The sequence below is a fragment of the Procambarus clarkii genome, chromosome 40 (genome assembly GCF_040958095.1).
Source record: "Procambarus clarkii isolate CNS0578487 chromosome 40, FALCON_Pclarkii_2.0, whole genome shotgun sequence".
Lineage (NCBI taxonomy): Eukaryota > Metazoa > Arthropoda > Malacostraca > Decapoda > Cambaridae > Procambarus > Procambarus clarkii.
Window position 1 is genome coordinate 12,723,998 of NC_091189.1, and position 25,559 is coordinate 12,749,556.

The 25,559-nt window shown below is 49.2% G+C and overlaps 1 protein-coding gene across 3 annotated transcripts in view; it reads right to left on the reverse strand.

Moving 5' to 3' along the window:
• Positions 1-25,559, reverse strand: part of LOC123749551 (homeobox protein caupolican) — a 258,164-nt gene that overhangs the window by 84,132 nt on the left and 148,473 nt on the right. For all 3 annotated transcript variants that reach the window (XM_069338693.1, XM_069338690.1, XM_069338692.1), the window contains 2 exons: positions 22,269-22,428; positions 20,667-20,850 (listed from right to left, as the gene is read on the reverse strand). In XM_069338693.1, the coding sequence (XP_069194794.1) occupies positions 20,667-20,850; positions 22,269-22,428 (344 nt within the window). The remainder of the gene's footprint in view (positions 1-20,666; positions 20,851-22,268; positions 22,429-25,559) is intronic.

Genomic DNA, 25,559 nt, shown 5'->3' on the forward strand with positions numbered 1-25,559 from the left:
AACAAATCAAGATAAGGTAGAAAGGTAGTTTTTTTTGCTTGCCTTTCTGTCTGTCTGTCTGTATGTCTGTCTATCTGTCTGCCAGTCTGTCTGTGTGGCATGTCTTGGTGACATGCCTTTCTGTAGGTCTTCCTACAGGTAGTCTAAGGCTAGCTGGAGGGGAGGAAGGGGGGGAAGGGGGAGGGGGGGGGTAGTAAGGGACAAACTTAGAGAGGGAAGCTTGTGGATGGGATGGTGTTGGGGAGGGGGGGGGGAGAGGAGGGAGCGACACACAACACCCACTCGTCATGAAGGGGTGGGGGGTTGGGGTGGGGGGGGGAGGGGGGAGGGGCGGGTGAACTACCTACCACTTGTCATGCAGGAGGGGAGGGGAGGGGAGGGGAGGGGAGAGGGGGGGGTAGCAGTAGACAATGCCCAACAACCCCCCCCCCCCCATTTGCATCAATTCTCGCATAAGAGATCTCTTGGATGTGAGAGATCTTAACGCTTTTTTGTGAATATCCTCCTGTGTGTGCGTGCGTGCGTGTGTGTACTCACCTAGATGTGCTTGCGTTAAATAATCCATCCTTGTCTACCCTGTCAATTCCCCTGAGAATTTTGTATGTGGTGCTCATGTCTCCCCTAGCTCTTCTATCTTCCAGCGACGTGAGATGTAGTTCACGCAGCCTTTTTTCGTAATTCATGCCTCTCAGTTCTGGGACTAGCCTAGTGGCATACCTCTGAACTTTTTCCAGCTTCGTCTTGCGCCTGACAAGGTACGGGCTCCATGCTGGGGCCGCATACTCCAGAATTGTGTGTGTGTGTGTGTGTATTCACCTAGTTGTGTTTGCGGGGTTGAGCTTTGCTCTTTCGGCCCGCCTCTCAACTATCAATCAACTGTTTACTACCTTTTCTTTTTCCACACCACACACCCCAGGAAGCAGCCCGTGACAGCTGACTAACTCCCAGGTACCTATTTACTGCTAGGTAACAGGGGCATTCAGGGTGAAAGAAACTTTGCCCATTTGTTTCTGCCTGGTGCGGGAATCGAATCCGCGCCACAGAATTATGAGTCCTGCGCGCTATCCACCAGGCTACCAGGCTCCCGTGTGTGTGTGTGTGTGTGTATGTGTGTGTGTGTGTGTGTGTGTGTGTGTGTGTGTGTGTGTGTGTGTGTGTGTGTGTGTGTGTGTGTGTGTGTGTGTGTCCCCCATCCTTACCTACCGACTAGTATCGCAAGAAACATGACACACGAAACATTTTACCTCCGGTACTCGCCTCTTCTCCCTTATCCTGTAATGGCAGTGCTGTACTCTGTAACCAATCACGGAATACAGAATAAGTTACAAATGTTGGCATTAAATGAGAATTCAAATAGCCAATACAAGTGTGTTTTTATCGATATTTTTTTCTAATCAATTGTCCTTTAATTGAAGATATACATATTGTCCACATGCCTCAAATCATCTTTTGGCTCATTGTTTCGTGTGAAATTCAGAAGGATTCGGTTGGGTGAGCGATATCCCGTGCTTCGTGTGGAGCAGTCTTGAGTGAATGAGCGAGACTTTACGGAGTATTCTGAAGCCATATTTTTTTGTTTGTAGGTCGCGGAGGAGTAAAGGTCAGGCCAGCATCTGTGGCTAGTTCTGCGGCCTGGCTTCCCTACCCGCGCAGACGGAGGCGTTCCCCGCGCAGACGGAGGCGTTCCCCGCGCAGACGGCGACGTTCCCCGCGCAGACGGCGACGTTCCCCGCGCAGACGGCGACGTTCCCCGCGCAGACGGAGGCGTTCCCCGCGCAGACGGAGGCGTTCCCAGCGCAGACGGATGCGTTCCCCGCGCAGACGGAGGCGTTCCCCGCGCAGACGGAGGCGTTCCCCGCGCAGACGGAGGCGTTCTCCGCGCAGACGGAGGCGTTCCCCGCGCAGACGAACGCGTTCCCCGTGCAGACAGAGGCGTTCCCCGCGAAGACGGAGGCGTTCCCCGCGCAGACGGAGGCGTTCCCAGCGCAGACGGAGTCGTTCCCCGCGCAGACGGAGGCGTTCCCAGCGCAGACGGAGTCGTTCCCCGCGCAGACGGAGGCGTTCCCCACGCAGACGGATGCGTTCCCCACGCAGACGGATGCGTTCCCCGCGCAGACATCAATGTCTTTCCCCGCGAAGATAATATTTCAAGATACATTTTCGGAATTTCAGCGTTCGAAACAGCGAATCAGATTTTTTATAACAAATTAATACAGTTGAAGCAGCGAAAAGATCACCTGAAGCTGACAAGAGAGTCATTCAGGCAGGTCTACCCCCTGGGGGTCTCCGTAGGGGGGGGGGGGAGGTGGCTGCCTCGCCGGAAGTGAGAGACTTTAAGGCGTCGAGAAGAACCTTGTGGTCGTGTACCAGCGTCTTGTGTGGCGCTTGAGACATCCCCCCCCCCACCTCCCTGTCTCATCGAGGCCTCTCTTGTGCGTATCTTCCGTGTCCTAGTGTCCCGTCATCGGGTCCTCCTGTCGTGTGCTATCTTGAGGTGATTTCGGGGCTTAGCGTCCCCGCGGCCCGGTCCTCGACCAGGCCTCCTTTTTGTTACACATCCCCTCAGGAAGCAGCCCGTAGCAGCTGTCTAACTCCCAGGTACCTGTTTACTGCTAGGTACCTAACAAACTATCTGCCCATTTATTTCTGCCTCCGCCGGGAATTGTACCTGGAACCTTAAGACAACGAATCCGGAACGCTGTCCACTTAGCCATCAGCCCCTCCCCAAACCCGTTATGTTTATTTGATTATCTCCGTCTTTCATATGCATTTACTTTTCTCGGTAGTTTATTCTGCTTTACTCTGTCACTATCTTAGTTTCCCCAGATACTTCTTCCTTCTTGTTGTCAATTCTTTCTCTCAACTCTTCAACCTCGCCTCTTTCCTTCAAGAGGAAACTAGATTGTCTCCTCTAAAGAGTGCCGGACCAACCGGGCTGTGGTGGGTATGTGGGCCTGCGGGCCGCTCCAAGCAACAGCCTGGTGGACCAAACTCTCACAAGTCAAGCCTGGCCTCGGGCCGGGCTTGGGGAGTAGAACTCCCAGAACCCCATCAACCAGGTAGCTCGCTTCTCCAGCCGCTTTTCTCTCATCCTCTCTTCCACCTGTCCTTACCTGGTTGATACCTGGTTGATGGGGTTCTGAGAGTTCTTCTACTCCCCAAGCCCGGCCCGAGGCCAGGCTTGACTTGTGAGAGTTTGGTCCACCAGGCGGTTGCTTGGAGCGGCCCGCAGGCCCACATACCCACCACAGCCCGGTTGGTCCGGCACTCCTTGGAGGAATAAATCTAGTTTCCTCTTGAAAATGTCCACGGTTGTTCCGGCAATATTTCTTATGCTTGCTGGGAGGACGTTGAACAACCGCGGACCTCTGATGTTTATACAGTGTTCTCTGATTGTGCCTATGGCACCTCTGCTCTTCACTGGTTTATTCTACATTTTCTTCCATATCGTTCACTCCAGTACGTTGTTATTTTACTGTGTAGATTTGGTACTTGGCCCTCCAGTATCTTCCAGGTGTATATTATTTGATATCTCTCTCGTCTTCTTTCTAGTGAGTACATTTGGAGGGCTTTGAGACGATCCCAATAATTTAGGTGCTTTATTGCGTGCCGTATATGTTCTCTGTATTCCCTCTATTTCAGCAATCTCTCCTGCTCTGAAGGGGGAAGTGAGTACTGAGCAGTACTCAAGACGGGACAACACAAGTGACTTGAAGAGTACAACCACTGTGATGGGATCCCTGGATTTGAAAGCCCTTCTCTAGCCCTTTTCTCTCATTCTTTCTCTTCTTCCTCCTGTCCTCTCTCCTTCCTGACCTAGTGACCTTCCTCCTCCTCCAGGAGAGGAGAGTCTTCCGCCCCGCGCCTGGAGGAGCCGCTCGAGTACCACTTCCTCCTCCCCGTGGCTGTAAGGCGGGCGCCCTGGCCACGGTGATCCTTCTAAGAAACAAGTTTCCAAGAAACATGTTTCCGAGCGTATATTCAGAAATATTTGTAAAGCTTTAAAATATGTTAATTTAAAAGGTCTCACAGCTAATTTGTTGAAATGTTTTCGTTCAGTGCACAAACAGATCATTTGAATATTGGCCAGTTTTATCGTAGCATTTATTTGTGAAAATGCAGTTTTATTCAGTTTTTAATGATTGTTATACACATGAGGGTCATCACAGCACACTGAGACGGCTGACAGAGGTCATCACACCACACTGAGACGGCTGACAGAGGTCGTCACACCACACTGAGACGGCTGACAGAGGTCGTCACACCACACTGAGACGGCTGACAGAGGTCGTCACAGCTGGAGAACGACTTGGCTCTAAGTATCTCTGCCTCTTATCTAAATCCTTAAATGTTTCCCCCTTATCTTGGTTGTTTGGTGCGTTGTTCATGACATTCTCTTAATACAACCATGAGTGGAGGCTGGTGAGTTCCCAATTAACTGGCTATTAACAGTCACTAAATTTGTGAAGGTAACGAGTGTGCTTAGACTGGAACACCTGGCCCCACAGTCACCTCACCCCACATAACTAAAGCCAAGTCTTAGAATTGCTGGAATTCGAAATGGTTGTATTTGACTGAAGTTATAATTGTTGTATTCTCAGATTGCAACATTCTCGGTGTCTGTAATATGCAACTGTTGAGCCCTGCGACAAAGAGAGCTTGTACCCTGTGTTACAGGTACGTGGTGTTCAAAAGAGAGCTTAAAGATCTCTAGAGGAGCCCCCATCAACTGAGCTGTGTAACTCATACTGCAAGCTCCGGCGTCTAACAGCCTGGTTATCCAGATCAACAACAAGGAGGACCGGGCCGCCCGGATGACCGGGCCGCCCGGATGACCGGGCCGCCCGGATGACCGGGCCGCCCGGATGACCGGGCCGCCCGGTTGACCGGGCCGCCCGGTTGACCGGGCCGCCCGGTTGACCAACAAGAAGGAAGAAGTATCTGGGGAAACTAAGATAGTGACAGAGTAAAGCAGAATAAACTACCGAGAAAAGTAAATGCATATGAAAGACGGAGATAATCAAATAAACATAACGGGTTTGGGGAGGGGCTGATGGCTAAGTGGACAGCGTTCCGGATTCGTTGTCTTAAGGTTCCAGGTACAATCCCCGGCGGAGGCAGAAATAAATGGGCAGATAGTTTGTTAGGTACCTAGCAGTAAACAGGTACCTGGGAGTTAGACAGCTGCTACGGGCTGCTTCCTGAGGGGATGTGTAACAAAAAGGAGGCCTGGTCGAGGACCGGGCCGCGGGGACGCTAAGCCCCGAAATCACCTCAAGATAGCACACGACAGGAGGACCCGATGACGGGACACTAGGACACGGAAGATACGCACAAGAGAGGCCTCGATGAGACAGGGAGGTGGGGGGGGATGTCTCAAGCGCCACACAAGACGCTGGTACACGACCACAAGGTTCTTCTCGACGCCTTAAAGTCTCTCACTTCCGGCGAGGCAGCCACCTCCCCCCCCCCCCCCCTACGGAGACCCCCCAGGGGGTAGACCTGCCTGAATGACTCTCTTGTCCGCGGCCGCTGGCTAGTTCTTCTCGCGATCCTCAAGGATATATCGCGAGTGCTTTCCGATACGACGACGGTTGCTCTTGAAGCCCTTGACCGTGGTATGACCAATATCTTAAGACTGTTAGGGCACTGTTCATACAAGCAATGAACAGTAAGGCTGAGACCATACAAGCAATATATGAATGAATGAACGCATGAATTATTACAAAACTTGTCATAGTTCCAGTGGAGGCGGAACTGGAGCGCCCATTGTGCCTTGTGAGATGGGACGGAACGCCCCTCAACACACGCCCCTCAACACACGCCCCTCAACACACGCCTCTCAACACACGCCCCTCAACACACGCCCCTCAACACACGCCCCTCAACACACGCCCCTCAACACACGCCCCTCAACACACGCCTCTCAACACACGCCCCTCAACACACGCCCCTCAACACACGCCCCTCAACACACGCCCCTCAACACACGCCTCTCCTTCATTTAGCAGTGTTGTTGTTGTATATATTTTTGTTTTGGCGTTGTTGTTGTTGTAAGACGTTGTTGACGAGATTGTGTTTGTCGTGTGTTCTTGCTTCATATGTTCTTATGTTATTCCTTATTCTCTCCGCTGCTGCTATTGTGTTATCACTATGTCTGCCACCCGTGTCGTGGTGGGGTCATGTCTGCCACCTGTGTCGTGGTGGGGTCATGTCTGCCACCCGTGTCGTGGTGGGGTCATGTCTGCCACCCGTGTCGTGGTGGGGTCATGTCTGCCACCCGTGTCGTGGTGGGGTCATGTCTGCCACCCGTGTCGTGGTGGGGTCATGTCTGCCACCCGTGTCGTGGTGGGGGTCATGTCTGCCACCCGTGTCGTGGTGGGGGTCATGTCTGCCACCCGTGTCGTGGTGGGGTCATGTCTGCTACCCGTGTCGTGGTGGGGTCATGTCTGCCACCCGTGTCGTGGTGGGGTCATGTCTGCCACCCGTGTCGTGGTGGGGTCATGTCTGCCACCCGTGTCGTGGTGGGGTCATGTCTGCCACCCGTGTCGTGGTGGGGTCATGTCTGCCACCCGTGTCGTGGTGGGGTCATGTCTGCCACCCGTGTCGTGGTGGGGTCATGTCTGCCACCCGTGTCGTGGTGGGGGTCATGTCTGCCACCCGTGTCGTGGTGGGGTCATGTCTGCCACCCGTGTCGTGGTGGGGTCATGTCTGCCACCCGTGTCGTGGTGGGGTCATGTCTGCCACCCGTGTCGTGGTGGGGTCATGTCTGCCACCCGTGTCGTGGTGGGGTCATGTCTGCCACCCGTGTCGTGGTGGGGTCATGTCTGCCACCCGTGTCGTGGTGGGGTCATGTCTGCCACCCGTGTCGTGGTGGGGTCATGTCTGCCACCCGTGTCGTGGTGGGGTCATGCCTGCCACCCGTGTCGTGGTGGGGTCATGTCTGCCACCCGTGTCGTGGTGGGGGTCATGTCTGCCACCCGTGTCGTGGTGGGGTCATGTCTGCCACCCGTGTCGTGGTGGGGTCATGTCTGCCACCCGTGTCGTGGTGGGGTCATGTCTGCCACCCGTGTCGTGGTGGGGTCATGTCTGCCACCCGTGTCGTGGTGGGGTCATGTCTGCCACCCGTGTCGTGGTGGGGTCATGTCTGCCACCCGTGTCGTGGTGGGGTCATGTCTGCCACCCGTGTCGTGGTGGGGTCATGTCTGCCACCCGTGTCGTGGTGGGGTCATGTCTGCCACCCGTGTCGTGGTGGGGTCATGTCTGCCACCCGTGTCGTGGTGGGGTCATGTCTGCCACCCGTGTCGTGGTGGGGTCATGTCTGCCACCCGTGTCGTGGTGGGGTCATGTCTGACACCCGTGTCGTGGTGGGGTCATGTCTGCCACCCGTGTCGTGGTGGGGTCATGTCTGCCACCCGTGTCGTGGTGGGGTCATGTCTGCCACCCGTGTCGTGGTGGCGTCATGTCTGCCACACGTACACACACACACACACAACAGCTGGGGCAGTGAACGCAGCGTGGAGCTACACACACACACACACAACAGCTGGAGCAGTGAACGCACACACACAACAGATGGACCACAGAAGGCATCACCCGCAGCAACGTTCTCAGGACAAATAATTGCATCACATAAAGAGTGGAGAAATGAATGAATTTCGTGTATGAATGTTTCATATTGAATCGCGTGCGTGTGTTTGGACCTGTGTTTGTGTACATGCTTATCGCTCGGTGTTTTACCGAGCGTTGTGTACCGGCAGCACACACAACTAAGTCAACAGTGTACCAACCTGGCCAGCAGGAGGTTGTGTAGTCAGAGAAAACACAGAAATGTGTTTAATAAAATAAAAGAGTAAGATAGAGCGGGGTCTCGTCTCGGGAGATCGCCCGCTCGCTCGCTCGCCCGCCCGGCCGCTCAGGAAAAAACTCCCAAAGCCTCACAAGTCGAATTAACCTCCGTGTCTGGTGGTGTGTCGCCATGTTTTACCCGCTGCCACCACCTCCGCTGCCACCACTCCTGCCACCACCTCCGCTGCCACTCCTCCGCTGCCACGACCTCCGCTGCCACGACCTCCGCTGCCACCACTCCTGCCACCACCTCCGCTGCCACCACTACTGCCACCACCTCCGCAGCCAACACCACTGCAGTCGCTGATGCTAGGCTAGTCAACCTGTCAACAAGCCAGGCTCGTCAACCCGTCAACAAGCCGGGCTGGTCAACCCGTCAAAAAGCCAGGCTGGTCAACCCGTCAACAAGCCAGGCTCGTCAACCCGTCAACAAGCCAGGCTCGTCAACCCGTCAACAAGCCGGGCTGGTCAACCCGTCAACAAGCCAGACTGGTCAACCCGTCAACAAGCCGGGCTGGTCAACCCGTCAACAAGCCAGACTGGTCAACCAAGCGGCCATTAGCGAACAAATATTTGGTGATATCTATCTTAAAGTGTGATAAAAGCTGGTATTGTCTCAAATAAAAATTATATTATTCATATAAGACAACTCGATTTGTATCAAAGTGTTTTGGTTGCTGTTACCACAATCTTAACTATGTGAGCGAATCATTAAGAGAAGTACACTTCGAACACATACACTGAGCGAACCACTTCTCGAGGAATTCGAACGTAATCAGCTGTGAGTCATGTGTAAAGTACAGTTCATTCATAAGCTTGGGCACGGCTGCTTCATGGACTGGTGACTGGTTGTTGTTCGAAGACCCTTGTGTAGTCTGCAGCCCGTCCTCCAAACAAAGCAGCCCGTCCTCCAAACAAAAACCCAAAAGTGATTCCATGCACCCGCCAAACCCCCTGTTTATGAATGAAAAAACGGCTTACACACGACTCACAACTGATTTCGTTCGAACACTTCCGGAACAAGTGCTTCACTGACGAATTTTGTTCGAACCACAACGCTATAAATCAGCCCGTCCTCCAAACAAAGATCCAAAAGTGATTCCATGCACCCGCCAAACCCCCTGTTTATGAATGAAAAAACGGCTTACACACGACTCACAAATGCAAATAATAGGCAATTCTTTTGACCATGTCGTGGCACAGTCAATTAAGGCGCGTCTGGGGTCCTCTCGGACGTAGGTTCGAACCCTCATCACGGCCCTTGTGGAATTGTGCAGGTCAAAAGTAGGTATGCAGCCCGTCCTCCAAACAAAGATCCAAAAGTGATTCCATGCACCCGCCAAACCCCCTGTTTATGAATGAAAAGCAGTTTACACACGACTCACAACTGCTGACGTTCGAACATATCCGGAACAAGTGCTTCACTGACGAATTTTGTTCGAACCACAACGCTGTAAATGCTTCACCCACGTACTACAAATACAAATAATCGCCAACAGAACCTAAACACAGAACCTAAACACCTAACCTAACCTAACCTATGCCTATTTATACACAATATGCTAATATATTATAATATTAATTTATACTTGAGAAAATTCCCGTTTTGAATGAACAGCATGTTAAAATATATAAATGCGTCTGTGGGGTTGACCGCTGAATGTAATGGACTTGAGTCGAGGACGGGTTGCAGCATGGGGACACCTCGATAAGCCTAACAGGCTTCTTGTCCCCGACTAAGGTAAACTAAACCAATTATCAGCGACATAATCACCAGAGGTACAAAGATCAGGACTAACTGATTGGCTAGTCGTGGTTTTACCTGGCCGTCAGGATACAGGCTAATTTTTATCATCCGGCCCCTTCAAGTCATTGTTATTATTATTATTATTATTATTATTATTATTATTATTATTATTGTTGCACAACCGCTACAGTCTCGACACAGCGGGTCTCGGGGTCACACAAGGAGGTGCGAGACGGAACCGCTCTTACAGCCGGAAATGATCGCCTTTTTTCATATTTTCGTTTTTGAAATATTTCGGCCATTATATATTGCGGCTCCTGATTAACTGTAACCAGTTACCAGTGAGAAATATTCTTGTCGGTGTGTGTGTGTGTGTGTTTCACCCCTTCCTTTACCCTCACCCTTTCCTTCCCTTCACCCCTTCCTTCCCTTCACCCCTTCCTTCCCCTCACCCTTTCCTTCCCGTCCCCTCCCCTCCCTTCACCCCTTCCTTTTCCTCATATAGAAATACAGTCATTTTGGAGGGAAGGGGAGAATTAGTAGGGATCAAGACCAAACCACACACCAGAAGACCAGGAGACGACAACGTCTGGCCGTCAATCGACTTGATTATGGTTCTGGACGGACCGAAACGTCGTCGTCTCCTCATTTTCCGGTGTGTGGTTACGTCTTCATATCTTCACCCACGTTATTGTGACTCATCGTCTGCAATGGGTAGGAGGAGTTACGTAGAAGGAAAACTACAATAGTGTTTAATGTAAGTGGCATAGAGAGAGAGAGAGAGAGAGAGAGAGAGAGAGAGAGAGAGAGAGAGAGAGAGAGAGAGAGAGAGAGAGAGAGAGAGAGAGAGAGAGAGAGAGAGTAATGTTTATTTTTCATCAATGACGTCTGTGCCAAATCCAATCCTGAAATACCAATTAACAAGCCCAAATCACGTCGCAGGCGGCCATAAACAGTAGAGCAATTCTTGAAAGGCAGTTAGCATAGTTGAGCTTGGGAGTTCTGGTCCGCTGGTGTGTGTGTGTGTGTGTGTGTGTGTGTTTGGAGGGTCGCCGGCCCTTAGTTAAGACCAGATGCGGGGTAGTGAAGTCTGGTGGTCTTCAGGGTGAAGAATGCTTCGTTAGTTGTTAAAAGTGAATGTTTCATGTCTACTCACGCTCTAGTAATCGATCGTTTGTCGTTAGTAATTGATCGTTAGTCGCTTTTTGGGTACTTGGGTAGCCAGCTTCTTTTTGATTGGTCTACTGATGTTGCTTTATTAGTCCTTTGAGTATTTTTAATGTGGGTTGTGTTTGGCACTTAAAGATGTTAATAATAATAAATTTATCTGTCGCTATATTTCCCTTGTTGGGTGGCTTTGGTGGTTGTTTGTGGTAGTGTGCCTGTCTGTGTCATTGTTATGCGCGGCAGTGATTCATAATAGTCATCTTTGACGGAGGAGAGTGCTTTCGTCGTGGGTTTAATGCTCTTGGAGCGCCTTTGTCATTGTTAGCGATCCAGAGTGTCGTGGTGGTCGGGTGCTGGACACTCTGGTATTTTTCTTCGACCTGATGCATTATTGGAAAAAGCAAACGTTGATGATTGCGAGTAAAGCCGGAATGTACTGTGTGTATGTGTGTGTGTGTGTGTGTGTGTGTGTGTGTGTGTGTGTGTGTGTGTGTGTGTGTGTGTGTGTGTGTCTGTGTGTGAGAGATATGCGTCAACACCATTGTTGGCCAGGCCCGGACGATGGCTCGCGTGAGGGAACATCATTTCGCATTTGTACGTGTTTAAATTTAGCTTTGTCGCCAAATGCCGGCGTTTCGTGAGCGACACGCCCAAGTGTGTGCATAAAATCAATAGTCATGCATATTCCAGTCCCTCTCTGCTACTATTTCTCCTCTTGTACTCTGTTATTTATGCATTTATTTCAAGGTTTGAATAAATGTAATTGAACTTAGACTCATATTAAACAAATATTGTGGTTTTTCTCAAGTCGGAATGTGGGATTGAGAGTGTTACCTGTGTGATCATCTAGATGTGTCCGCAGTGTCGTGTTGCAGCTCCCGGGCTTCGCCTTTCGCTTTTTAATTTTGTTAATTTAGTTTTGCTCGTTTGCTTCATTGGATGTTCCTAATACTCTTACACTGCAGAGGTGTTTTATAGCATCATTGTGTCTTATCTGTGTCTTCAACTACCACCAATACCTTTCTGTTCTATTGTATTCATTATAAACATTTTCTATTTCCCCCTGTTTATTCTCCTAAATATTTTATATGTCGCTATCATATCTCAGCTTTTTCTAATGTCGTTAGATTTATCTCTTTCAGATTGTCTTCGAACCTCAAGTCCGTGTAATTCTGTGATGAGATTCATTGCAAACCTCTGCACCTTTCAAAGTTTCCTTACGTGCTATTAGAGTTAGGGGCTGCACGATATGGCTGCATACTCCTGCGTTGGTCTCACGCAGGTAGCGTACACTATTCTGAAAGTTCCTTACTTAAGTTCCTGATGAGTGTTCAGATGTTTGTCTGTTTAGAGTATGCCGCTGACATTATGTTTATATTTGTATATGGGGTAAGACGAGGTTTTATGCCTATTCCTTCGTGTGTGTGTCTTCTCACCTGGTTGTGCTTGCGAGGGTTGTGCTCCGGCTCTTTGGTCCCGCCTCTCAGCTGTCAATCAACCGGTGTTCCGATTCCTGAGCCCATTGGGCTCTATCATGGCTACATCTGAAACTGTGTATGGGGTCTGCCTCCACTACATCACTTCCTAATGCATTCCATTAGGAGTGTGTGTGTATTCACCTATTTCTATTCACCTATTTGTTCTTGCGGGGGTTGAACTCTGCTCACACACCACACACACACACACACACACACAGACACACACACACACACACACACACACACACACACACACACACACACACACAGACACAGACACACACACACACACACACACACACACACACACACACACACACACAGGAAGCAGCTCCGTAACAGCTGTCTAACTCCCAGGTACCTATTTACTGCTAGGTAACAGGGGCATCAGGGTTGAGAGAAACGTTGCCCATTTGTTTCTGCCTTGTCCGGGAATCGAACCCGGATCACAGAAATACGAGACCTGCGCGCTGTCCGCTCAGCTACCAGATCCCCATGTGTGTGGGCTGGTAGCGCGTGCGTGTATTCCCCTAGTTGTGCTTGCAGGGGTTGAGCTCTGCTCTTTCGGCCCGCCTCTCAACTGTCAATCAATCAATCAACTGTTACTAACTACTAACTAATTTTTTTTCACTCACATTCACAGACACATACACACCCAGGAAGCAGCCCGCTGCAGCTGTCTAACTCCCAGGTACCTATTTACTGCTAGGTAACAGGAGCATCAGGGTGAAAGAAACTTTGCCCATTTGTTTCCACCATGACCCGGGTCCCTAGATCTACGCATCCAGAGTGCTGTCCACTCAGCGCCCAACAACAATTTATGTCCTGCCCAGGGATCGAACTCGCGATCCTCTACTGTGAGTCGAGGACGAAGACCACTGTACCTCAGGACCTATACTGCGTGTGTGTGTGTGTGTGTGTGTGTGTGTGTGTGTGTGTGTGTGTGTGTGTGTGTGTGTGTATTAACTATTTGTATCTGCAGAATCGAGCCATTAGCTCTTGGACCCCGCCTTTCTAACCAATCTATTTTTTTCTCTATTATATCTACTACATTCACCAGTTTGTAGTTCCAATTCTATTTCAGGTCATTTTGTATAATAATAATAATAATAATAATAATAATAATAATAATAATAATAATAATAATAATAATAATAATAATAATAACAACAACAACTTGGACTAATACATTTGCAAGGACTTATAGAAAACGGAGCACCAGGTGACCCATCTGTCTCTTGTGCAATAAAGCACTCGGTATTACTTACGTCCTGATTACGTCCTGTCATCCGGATGGAGTTAAGTGCTCGACCCGGTAACCGCACTTTTATTGTCCTCGGTAAATGGTCATCACGTCGATCCAAATAACCGTTAACCGCATGATATTGCCAATTGTTGCCATATTAAAGTGCTCTTACGATATCATTATCTCCAGTACTCTCTCGGGCGGGGTTGAAGAAATGATTAGCGATTGCCTGGTGTTGGGGGTTTTATTTTCTTGTGATTTGTAATTATCAATGTGTGTGGAGACGGCGTGAATGGGTAATTCGAAAAGGGTGGTTGTGTGTGTGTGTGTGTGTGTGGGGGGGGGGAAGGGGGAAGGGTTGTGTGTGTGTGTGTGTGTGTGTGTGTGTGTGTGTGTGTGTGTGTGTGTGTGTGTGTGTGTGTGTGTGTGTGTGTGTGTGTGTGTGTGTACTCACCTATATGTACTCACCTATATGTGCTTGCAGGATCGAGCATTGACTCTTGGATCCCGCCTTTCTAGCTATCGGTTGTTTACAGCAATGACTCCTGTCCCATTTCCCTATCATACCTAGTTTTAAAAGTATGAATAGTATTTGCTTCCACAACCTGTTCCCCAAGTGCATTCCATTTTTCTACTACTCTCACGCTAAAAGAAAACTTCCTAACATCTCTGTGACTCATCTGAGTTTCCAGTTTCCACCCATGTCCCCTCGTTCTGTTATTATTACGTGTGAACATTTCATCTATTTCCACTTTGTCAATTCCCCTGAGTATTTTATATGTCCCTATCATATCTCCTCTCTCCCTTCTTTTCTCTAGTGTCGTAAGGTTCAGTTCCTTCAGCCGCTCTTCATATCCCATCCCTCGTAGCTCTGGGACAAGCCTCGTCGCAAACCTCTGAACCTTCTCCAGTTTCTTTATGTGTTTCTTCAGGTGGGGGCTCCATGATGGCGCGGCATACTCTAAGACGGGTCTCACGTAGGCAGTGTAAAGCGCCCTAAAAGCTTCCTCATTTAGGTTTCTGAATGAAGTTCTAATTTTCGCCAGTGTAGAGTACGCTGCTGTCGTTATCCTATTTATATGTGCCTCAGGAGTTAGATTAGGTGTCACATCCACTCCCAGGTCTCTTTCTCGAATCGTTACAGGTAGGCTGTTCCCCTTCATTGTGTACTGTCCCTTTGGTCTCCTGTCACCTGATCCCATTTCCATAACTTTACATTTACTTTTGTTAAACTCCAGTAGCCATTTCCCTGACCATCTCTGCAGCCTGTTTAAGTCCTCTTGGAGGATCCTACAATATGGCGTGTGTGTGTGTGTGTATGGTGTGTGTGTGTGTGTGTGTGTGTGTGTGTGTGTGTGTGTGTGTGTGTGTGTGTGTGTGTGTGTGTGTGTGTGTACTCACCTAGTTGTGTCTGCAGGATCGAGCATTGACTCTTGGATCCCTGTGTGTGTGTGTGTGTGTGTGTGTGTGTGTGTGTGTGTGTGTGTGTGTGTGTGTGTGTGTGTGTGTGTGTGTGTGTTTGAGCTAATCAAGCCATGGTACTCAGGGATGTAAGTCTGAGTAATTAGAGTCGCACTGAAGGAAGTGGGTGTTAAGTGGGTCTTGAGTGATAAGTGTACAGGTGTTAACTTGCCCTTAAGTCTCCCCCCCCACCCCTCTCTCAACTCAACATATGCCAAAAAGTAAATGAACTGAATAGTGAATAGGCTGAATAGGCCTTAATTAACACTCATAACCACTAATTAATTTAACATGGAACAATTCTATGCGAGCCTAATTTATTGCCGGCTCATTTATATCATTTATTGCAATAATTGTGTACTTAAGACTTCATTTAACTTTCTTGGCAACTCCTTCATGCACTACTAATTCCAGCATTTAGACAAAACTAATAATTAGTTATGCAATATAGGGAATGCGTAGAGATGTAGTAGATGAGATGTAGATGAGATGTAGATGAGAAGTAGATGAGATGTAGATGAGATGTAGATGAGATGTAGATGAGATGTAGATGAGAAGTAAATGAGATGTAGTAGTAGATGTAGATGAGATGTAGTAGTAGATGTAGATGAGATGTAGTAGTAGATGTAGATGAGATGTAGTAGTATATGTAGATGAGATGTAGTAGTAGAGATGCGTAGTTGTGGCGCCGTTGGCTTTCACTGTTACTGGTCATGTCTAGAAAGAATGTGTGGTGTTGTATGCAGGTCATGTCTTCTTTCCAGGGATAATACATCCTCAGACTTGAAATGTATTTAGTTTTTTATCAAATTAGCATGTGAGTGCACGTACACAAGTACGCACACACACATACACTATATATATATATATATATATATATATATATATATATATATATATATATATATATATATATATATATATATATATATAATGTGTGTGTGTGTGTTTACTAGTTGTGTTTTTGCGGGGGTTGAGATTTGCTCAACCCCCGCAAAAACACAGTGTGTGTGCGTATGACTGTATACAAGAGTGTGAGTCACTTGAGTGGAGGTGTGAGGAGGCAGATGAGGCCCACTACTAACGGAGCTTCCTCACCTTCCCTCACCTTCCCTCACCTTCCCTCACCCTCCCTCACCCTCCCTCACCCTGGTAGTGGGCCTGACCTGCAGGAAGGCAACACCCAACTGGAAATTGACAGGATATTACTCAAGGTTCATTAGAATATCGGCAAATTATTTGAACCTAGTACAGCCACCTATTACCACCACCTAGCACAGTGTGTCAATATATTATGGTCGAGTTTCAGCATGGCCATATATCATGGCCATATATCATGGCAATATAGCATGGAGTTCCTCCTCTGCTGAGTCTGGAGTAATTAGGACACACATCCTTGTAAAACCTGAGAGCCTTCCAGGCTAAGACTAAAGACACGTGGTAACAGTGTACCAAGACTTCCAAAGAAAGCGTAAATATGATTCAAATTAGCCTTAGAACAGGTGTGTGTATCGGAAGAGATGAGGAGTGAGGATGGGGGTAGAAGGAGGAGGCACGCCCCTTGAGCACACATCATCCATCACATCTGAATAATCATCAACTCCCGTCAGAATGGCTGCTCCTCCAGTGTACACAGGAAGATGACAAAAAAAATGGCGAGTGTGGAGGAGAGTGGGTGTCGGTGGGGGACGACGTATGCCAGCCGGGCGACAGGCCAGGTGGTTGGGCGGCCTCCATCCATCACTCTCCTCTCATCAACCTGTCCGCAACACGCCCGCCGCTAGACAATCTTGTTCGATTGTTTGACGCCCCGTACTGTTAAGTTCACCACTTGTCTCTCATTGGCAGCACGGTAATGTCTCGCGTTTGCTGCTGCTACTGCTGCTGCTTTGTGGGGGTGTGGGGGCGTGCTGCTTGGTGGGGGTGGTTGTGGGGGTGTGGGGGTGTGGGGGCGTGCTGCTTGGTGGGGGTGGTTGTGGGGGTGTGGGGGCGTGCTGCTTGGTGGGTGTGGTGGGTGATGGGGGTTGTGGTGGGGGTGTGGGGCGTGCTGCGTGGTGGGTGATGGGGGTTGTGGTGGGGGTGTGGGGGCGTGCTGCTTGGTGGGGGTGGTTGTGGGGGTGTGGGGGTGTGGGGGCGTGCTGCTTGGTGGGGTGGTGGTGGGGGTGTGGGGGTGTGGGGGCGTGCTGCTTGGTGGGGGTGGTTGTGGGGGTGTGGGGGTGTGGGGGCGTGCTACTTGGTGGGGGTGGTGGTGGGGGTGTGGGGGCGTGCTGCTTGGTGGGTGTGGTGGGTGATGGGGGTTGTGGTGGGGGTGTGGGGCGTGCTGCTTGGTGGGTGTGGTGGGTGATGGGGTTTGTGGTGGGGGTGTGGGGCGTGCTGCTTGGTGGGTGATGGGGGTTGTGGTGGGGGTGTGGGGCGTGCTGCTTGGTGGGTGCGGTGGGTGGTGGGGGTGTGGGGCGTGCTGCTTGGTGGGTGATGGGGGTTGTGGTGGGGATGTGGGGCGTGCTGCTTGGTGGGGGTGGTTGTGGGGGTGTGGAGCATGCTGCTTGGTGGTGGTGGGGGTGTGGGGTAGTGGTGGTTGTGGGGGTGTGGAGGAAGTAAGGATGGTGCAGTCCGTCCTGCAAAAATGGGGAGATAAATGTAACAGCCCCATAAGTGCAATTATGTACTATGTATGGCAGTCAGGAAAAGTACTTATTACACTTAGTATTAAAACGTAGTGTCAGTTCGGCGGAGGAAGTAAGGACGGAGAGGAAGTTCAGGTGGAGGAAAGGGAAGAGGTGCCAAGACTGGCATCATGAGTCCCAGTGTATGGAGAGAAAGAGACACAATGTTACTAACGAGAGAACGAGGATGAAAGGTAATATTATAATAGCATAAGTATAATATGAACGAGTACAACTTTACTATAAAGCTCTCTAAAATATTATTATTATTATTATTATTATTATTTTAAGAATTATTATTAATTTTATTTTCATTTTTAGTATGTATTTAGTGGAGTCAGTAGGGTCTCAGGTTGAATAGCTTGGGTGGTGTCGTGGCCGAGACGATTAAGGGAGAAATGTCTTGTACTCAACCAGGAATGCTGGTAGTGCTCCAACTGATTTACTCTAGGCTCCCCAGGCATGTTAATAATATATATATATATATATATATATATATATATATATATGTATATATATATATATATATATATATATATATATATATATATATATATATATATATATATATATATAAATGTAGTGTATACTATTTTGTTATTTCCGGCAGGTGATGGCTTCACACACACACACACACACACACACACACACACACACACACACATACACACACACACACACACACACACACACACACACACACACACACACACACACACACATACACACACACACACACACACACACACACACACACACACAACACACACACGCACGCACACACACACGTGGGTAATTTAATGCAAAACAAGCTTATTAGCAAAGTCCATGACCAATTACAGCTCTTAACATCACAAAATAACAACGAAAATCACCAAGTATATCACGGAATGCCAGAGTTGACCCGTGGAACTGTCGATGGCGAGTCTGGAGGCTTATTGGTGGAAATGTTGAGATCAATTTCATCATTTTGCAACAATGTCACCCCCATTAATGTTCTGCCCCACGGCAACACTATCACCCCCATTAATGTTCTGCCCCACGGCAACACTATCACCCCCATTAATGTTCTGCCCCACGGCAACACTATCACCCCCATTAATGTTCTGCCCCACGGCAACACTATCACCCCCATTAATGTTCTGCCCCACGGCAACACTATCACCCCCATTAATGTTCTGCCCCACGGCAACACTATCACCCCCATTAATGTTCTGCCCCATGGCAACACTATCACCCCCATTAATGTTCTGCCCCATGGCAACACTATCACCCCCATTAATGTTCTGCCCCATGGCAACACTATCACCCCCATTAATGTTCTGCCCCACGGCAACACTATCACCCCCATTAATGTTCTGCCCCATGGCAACACTATCACCCCCATTAATGTTGTGCCCATGGCAACACTGTCACTCAGTTGCCACCTCCACCTCTCATTTAGTTACTCCCAATTTCCGCTATCATACTGCTAGTTAGGTGTCGCTATACCCCATAGGAACCCCTTTCTCTCCCCCTACACACAGTCATTTCCGCCCCCTCCTCTATAGTTCCCCTCATCCACTCTCGCAATACTGTCATATTCCTGCACTCTCCAGAGCTCATTTACACTCCTGACTCGAGTAACTAATGATGCGTTTCGTTGACGCTCGCAGCATCTTCAGCGGCAGAGAAGGAGTAGATACACATTAGCAGGTTGCAGTGTATATGTAATATTTAAGAGTCATATGACAAGATTTTATGTGAATGCTCTTTATTCACTTCCACGAGCCTATGAGTCCCCAACCCATAAGTGGCACCAGAGGTGGTACCCCTATTATTAATATATATATATATATATATATATATATATATATATATATATATATATATATATATATATATATGTGTGTGTGTGTGTGTGTGTGTGTGTGTGTGTGTGTGTGTGTGTGTGTGTGTGTGTGTGTAATGACGTGTGGAGTACATACGACACTTAAGGATGGCACAGGAGACGCTACTACCAACCACGAGGATATATAATTGGAAATCATATACCTAACCCAACCAAACCTAACCAAAACCTGGCTTAACCTATCTGAGCCTAACTTAACCTAACCCAACTTACCGGTAAACTAACCCTAACATTATCTATCCAAATTGGATCTATCCTACCTAAACTTGACCTATTTTAACTTAACCAATCCTAGCCTAACACTCTTCCTTAGTCGCAAACATGATCAAATAAAATTGGGGGGGTGAACGGTCGCCGACGGGTTCTTCTACACTCTCTTGAGACTGATCATGTGCGGGTGACACACCACGGTCGTGTGTGTGCGAGAAAGCGAGATATAAACCAAACTCCTCCCCAGCGACCCCCGCTAGTCAATATAATCCCCACAACGAACCCAACCACCACCGCTAAAAGCTTGTTCCTCGCTCTCAAACATTATTTCCAATTTAAAAAATGTGGCGTCCAGAAAAAACAAACATTGTGCGGTTTTCCGTAGCTCCCCCCACAAAAAATCCAATGTCCTTTATACAACAATTTTGTCCTTTACAACAACGAACTGCTGGTCAAATGGCTTCGTCAGCTTTTAAGCGGTGAGAGACGCTGTACCTGAGCGAGACAATACTCGGAATTTAGTTGAAAACAAAATCCTTCATTTCAAAATGTTGCTTCGAAAATGTTTTATTATAAATAATACTTGTTTGAGTGGTGCCAACCACGACCCCAGTCATGTTGGGTACATACCCAACAATTATTACTGTAAAGAGGGTAAGGCTAGAACCTCCCCCCCCCCCAAGTGTCCGGCCTCCAACTTCGAATATTCTAATTCAGATATCTTTTTGTGACATTTACTTAGGATTTTTTTTTCAAATCTCCCACTTCTCCTGCATCTCACCTTGTTCCTTCTTCTTCTTCCTCTTCTTTTCATCTTCATTATCTCCAGACGACTCGGTAACACATTTCTTAAGCCAACCCATCGCGCATTTTTCGACTCCTCTCGCTCATATTATCCCATCTTTGAAGAATCTATCTTCGTCCTATCTTCGAAGAACTAAAACTGTGTACTTACTCGAGGCATCTCCATCCTTGTCGACTTTCTTGATGTCGTCGTCATCCTTGTCTCCGGGTTCCTTCTCGTCGTCGTCGTCGTCGGAGAGCTTGGCGTCATCGTCGTCCGTCTTGTTGCGAGGTTCCCACGTCATCTTGTTCTCCTTCTTCAGCCGCCGGCGGGCGTTGGCGAACCACGTCGACACCTGCGGCAGGGAGGGAGAGAGGTGAGGGACGGTGAGGGAGGGGGCTGAGGATGGGTGACCACCTGGTCCACCCGAAGGTGCCACTACACCCCATCATCTACCATGTCTACCACTACTCCCCATCATCTACCATTGGCTACCACTACACCCCATCATCTACCATTGTCTACCACTACACCCCCTCATCTACCATTGGCTACCACTACACCCCATCATCTACCATTGTCTACCACTACACCCCATCATCTACCATTACACCCCATCATCTACCATGTCTACCACTACACCCCATCATCTACCACTACACCCCATCATCTACCATTACACCCCATCATCTACCATGTCTACCACTACACCCCATCATCTACCATTACACCCCATCATCTACCATGTCTGCCACTACACCCCATCATCTACTATTTTCTACCACCACCTGTTACATGCCACAATCCATCAGTATATCACCACTCCAGTTCCCTCAACTAAATCCCCCGCCCCTCACCAAGCCCATCAACCCTCCCCTCAGCAAGCCCATCACCCCTCCCCTCACCAAGCCCATCACCCCTGCCCTTCCCCTCAGCAAGCCCATCAACCCTCCCCTTCCCTCTCACCAAGCCCATCAACCCTGCACTCAGCAAGCCCATCAACCCTCCCCTCAGCGAGCCCATCACCCCTCCCCTCACCAAGCCCATCACCCCTCCCCTCACCAAGCCCATCACCCCTCCCCTCACCAAGCCCATCACCCCTGCCCTTCCCCTCAGCAAGCCCATCACCCCTGCCCTCCCCTCACCAAGCCCATCAACCCTCTCCTCAGCAAGCCCATCACCCCTCCCCTCACCAAGCCCATCACCCCTGCCCTTCCCCCTCACCAAGCCCATCACCCCTGCCCTCCCCTCACCAAGCCCATCAACACTTCCCCCCCTCTCACCAAGCCCATCACCCCTGCCCTCCCCCTCACCAAGCCCATCAACACTTCCCTCCCTCTCACCAAGCCCATCACCCCTGCCCTCCCTCTCACCAAGCCCATCACCCCTGCCCTCCCCCTCACCAAGCCCATCACCCCTGCCCTCCCTCTCACCAAGCCCATCACCCCTGCCCTCCCTCTCACCAAGCCCATCACCCCTGCCCTCCCCCTCACCAAGCCCATCACCCCTGCCCTCCTCCTCACCAAGCCCATCACCCCTGCCCTCCCCCTCACCAAGCCCATCACCCCTGCCCTCCCCCTAACCAAGCCCATCACCCCTGCCCTCCCCCTCACCAAGCCCATCACCCCTGCCCTCCCTCTCACCAAGCCCATCACCCCTGCCCTCCCTCTCACCAAGCCCATCACCCCTGCCCTCCCCCTCACCAAGCCCATCACCCCTGCCCTCCCCCTCACCAAGCCCATCACCCCTGCCCTCCCCCTCACCAAGACGTACCTGGGTGAGCGTCATCTTGGTAATGATAGCCAGCATGATCTTCTCCCCCTTGGTCGGGTAGGGGTTCTTCTTGTGCTCGTTCAGCCACGCCTTCAGCGTCGCCGTCGACTCCCTGGTGGCGTTCTTCCGGCGGGCCGCGAGGTCGTATCCAGCTCCGTATCTGTAGAAGGCGAAGAAGATGGTGTCAAATGATGGGTGGGTTAGTGACGGTGACCTAATACAGTCGTTAATCACTTTCTTGAAAAGGAGAACAATCAACAGAGATAACAGGAGGGTGATTGGTTGAATTGTACACTGGTTTTAAACAATGTAGATGTTTTGGATAGGCAGGAAACATGAGAAATTATAGTACGAGAAAGAGAGAGAGAGAGAGAGAGGGGGAATTATGAGGAGGAAGCACCTAGCCATTACGACTATATAGCACTATATAGCACGAGAGAGAGAGAGAGAGAGAGGGAATTATGAGGAGGAAGCACCTAGCCATTACCACTATATAGCACGAGAGAGAGAGAGAGAGAGAGAGAGAGAGAGAGAGAGAGAGAGAGAGAGAGAGAGAGAGAGAGAGACAGACAGACAGACAGAGATTGTAAACCGCACATAAACAGATCACTATAAAATACAAACAAAGGCAAGACAGAGAACAGCCAAGAGTGTATGCAAACAACAAAACAAAATTTCAAAGGGTGTATAAGCACGAATAAGCATTAGAATCTGACAGTAAACAAAAGAAAACGTTCAAATCCAACACAAGCCACGAAATAAAAATAAAAATAGTATCTCGAAGGCCTGAATTTTAAAAGCAAAGTCGAGTTCTCTGACGAAAACTGGAGAACAAAGCCCCTAGGGCAAATTGCGTCGAGGATCCCCACGAAAAATTTTGAACATCGGAGTAGTTTGGGGACCATGTTTGATAGGCTTTCTGCTTTATTACTCGTGAACACTGAACAACTGAACACCTTAACACATCGCCGGATACACGACACTGGACGCTGGTCCATTAAGAATACAATGCCGATGGTTGTACACGGGCCGCAACGCCTCTAACACAAGGCACTCAACAACAAAATTCTGAACACTACATTCGAACGCGTCACATAAGCACGAACCACAAACACACACCCACGTACACACACCCATGCGCGCACACCCATGCGCGCTTACACCCCCGCACACACACCCATGCGCGCACACCCATGCGCGCTTACACCCCCGCACACACACCCATGCGCGCACACACCCCACACATAACTAACATAAGACCTGCCTGTAGAAATTTGTGCAAGGAATAATTTTGACCCCTTGTATATCACATATATCAGCTCAGTCCTAGAGTATGCAGCGCCAGCCTGGAGTCTTTATCTAGTCAAGCACAAGGCGAGTTGGAGAAGGTTCACAGTCATGCCGCAGACTAGTCCCAGAACTACGAGGTATGAGTTACGAGTAAAGGCTACATAAATTGAACCTCAAGTCACTGGAAGACAGGAACGTGAGGGAGAGACATGATTACCACATACAAGATTCACATGGGAATTAATAATAGGGTAGATAAAAAATGAGACTATTTAGCACGGGTGGTACTCGCACAAGTGGAAAGTAAGTACCCAAATGAGCTTGAGACATTAGGTAGAATGTTTAAAGTGTCAGGATAGTTAAAATATTAAATGCACTTAGGAGTGATGTCGTGGAAGCAGCCTCCATACACAGTTTGAAATGTAGTTATAATAGTACCCAATAGGCTCCGAAATCTGTCTTCAGTTGATTGATATATTAGAAGAGGGACTAAAGAACTGAAGCTCAACCACGCAAGCACAATTAGGTGTGTCCACACACACGCACCGGAATCCACCACAGAACGGATGTACCGAGAGCCGGATACTATTAGTTCAAGCATAAGTATTACAATCAATTACATTACGGAATAACGCAAATGAGATGAGCCGGCGGGCTTGGGGTGGCTTGGGACGCCTGGCGCTGGAAGCATGGTTCCTGGCCGCCTCCTGGTCTTCCTTAGGACCAGGAGCAGGCCTCCTCCTCCTCCTTAACTGTTCCTTCCTCGAGGGGGAAGAGACGGAAACAGAAAACGGGAAAAGAGATTATATGAGCAAGAGAGAAAAAAATATAAAAGCAAGGAAGATGATGATAGACACAAGATAAACCAGAGAGCCAAAGCAAGGGAAGGCGGGAGGCAGCAGCAGCAGCAGCACTCTCCAGTGGTCAGCGGTCCAAGAGGTATAATCTAGGTTGATGCGACTGTTATGGCCGCTGTATAAAAGTGGGTAGCCCGCCTGGGGGCTGTTTCACGCTACATAAACGGCAGATGTATTGTGTCGCGCCCTGTATTCTCCCCTACCCACTCCCCCATCCCCCCACACGAGAAGTGAGAGGAGGAGGAGGAGAGAGAGAAGTAGAAATGGGATAAAGATATGTGTAGGTGATGTTCTCATAGGCGCGTCACACTCATTAACTCACACACGTATTAACACACTAATTATAAATCTCACTAACACTGACTTACTAACACACTCATTTCTCGTTAGGTTAGCTCATTCAGACATCACCACTCGTCATCAGAGAAGCGAGGCTCCCCAGCGAATCCCTGTTCTGAATCTTCTCTTATCCCACCGTTTATTGTAATGTTTTTCTTCCCCCTCTCCTACAGCTCCTTCTACTGTTATTATTCCTGCTCCTGCTGCTGCTCCTGCTGCTGTTGCAGTCTCTACACTCCAGCTGGCCGGCCACTCAGCCTGCATAATAGACAGCGCATCATTTAGCCGTGCACAATTGATCATCACAGAGGGCGCTTGTGTCATAACTGTTCCCTGCCATCTCATGCCACTTCGATGCAAATAGTTTCGTCAATTTGGTTAATATTTAAATTGATAACACCAAGGAAATGGTTGGGGTTACTGGAGTGTGGAACGGGTGGCAAGCCCTCCGCCCCTTAGTGAGCTCAGTCCGGCCTCCTCGGCTCCTTGGCTCACCCAGGCCTGATTAATATTCATATGAATTTGAAGGGTTTATCTCCAGGGTTTCCGGCCGGGCGCACTAATTTCTGGCGGCCGCTATTATTCTACCAATTTTCCAGTGGATCAATCAAGAACATTGGGGCCCAAACTTGGTGGTTTACCGTTTGGAAGGAGCGGCGCCTCTTCGCTCTGGAACATGGCGCGCTTGTTCTTATTACTGGAATGTGAGACTCGCTTATGACTGGAAATATTTCTTCTTTTAACTTTTGGAATTTAATAATCCTTGACGATAAAAAGAAGTTTGGTTATTACTTTAGCTCAGTGT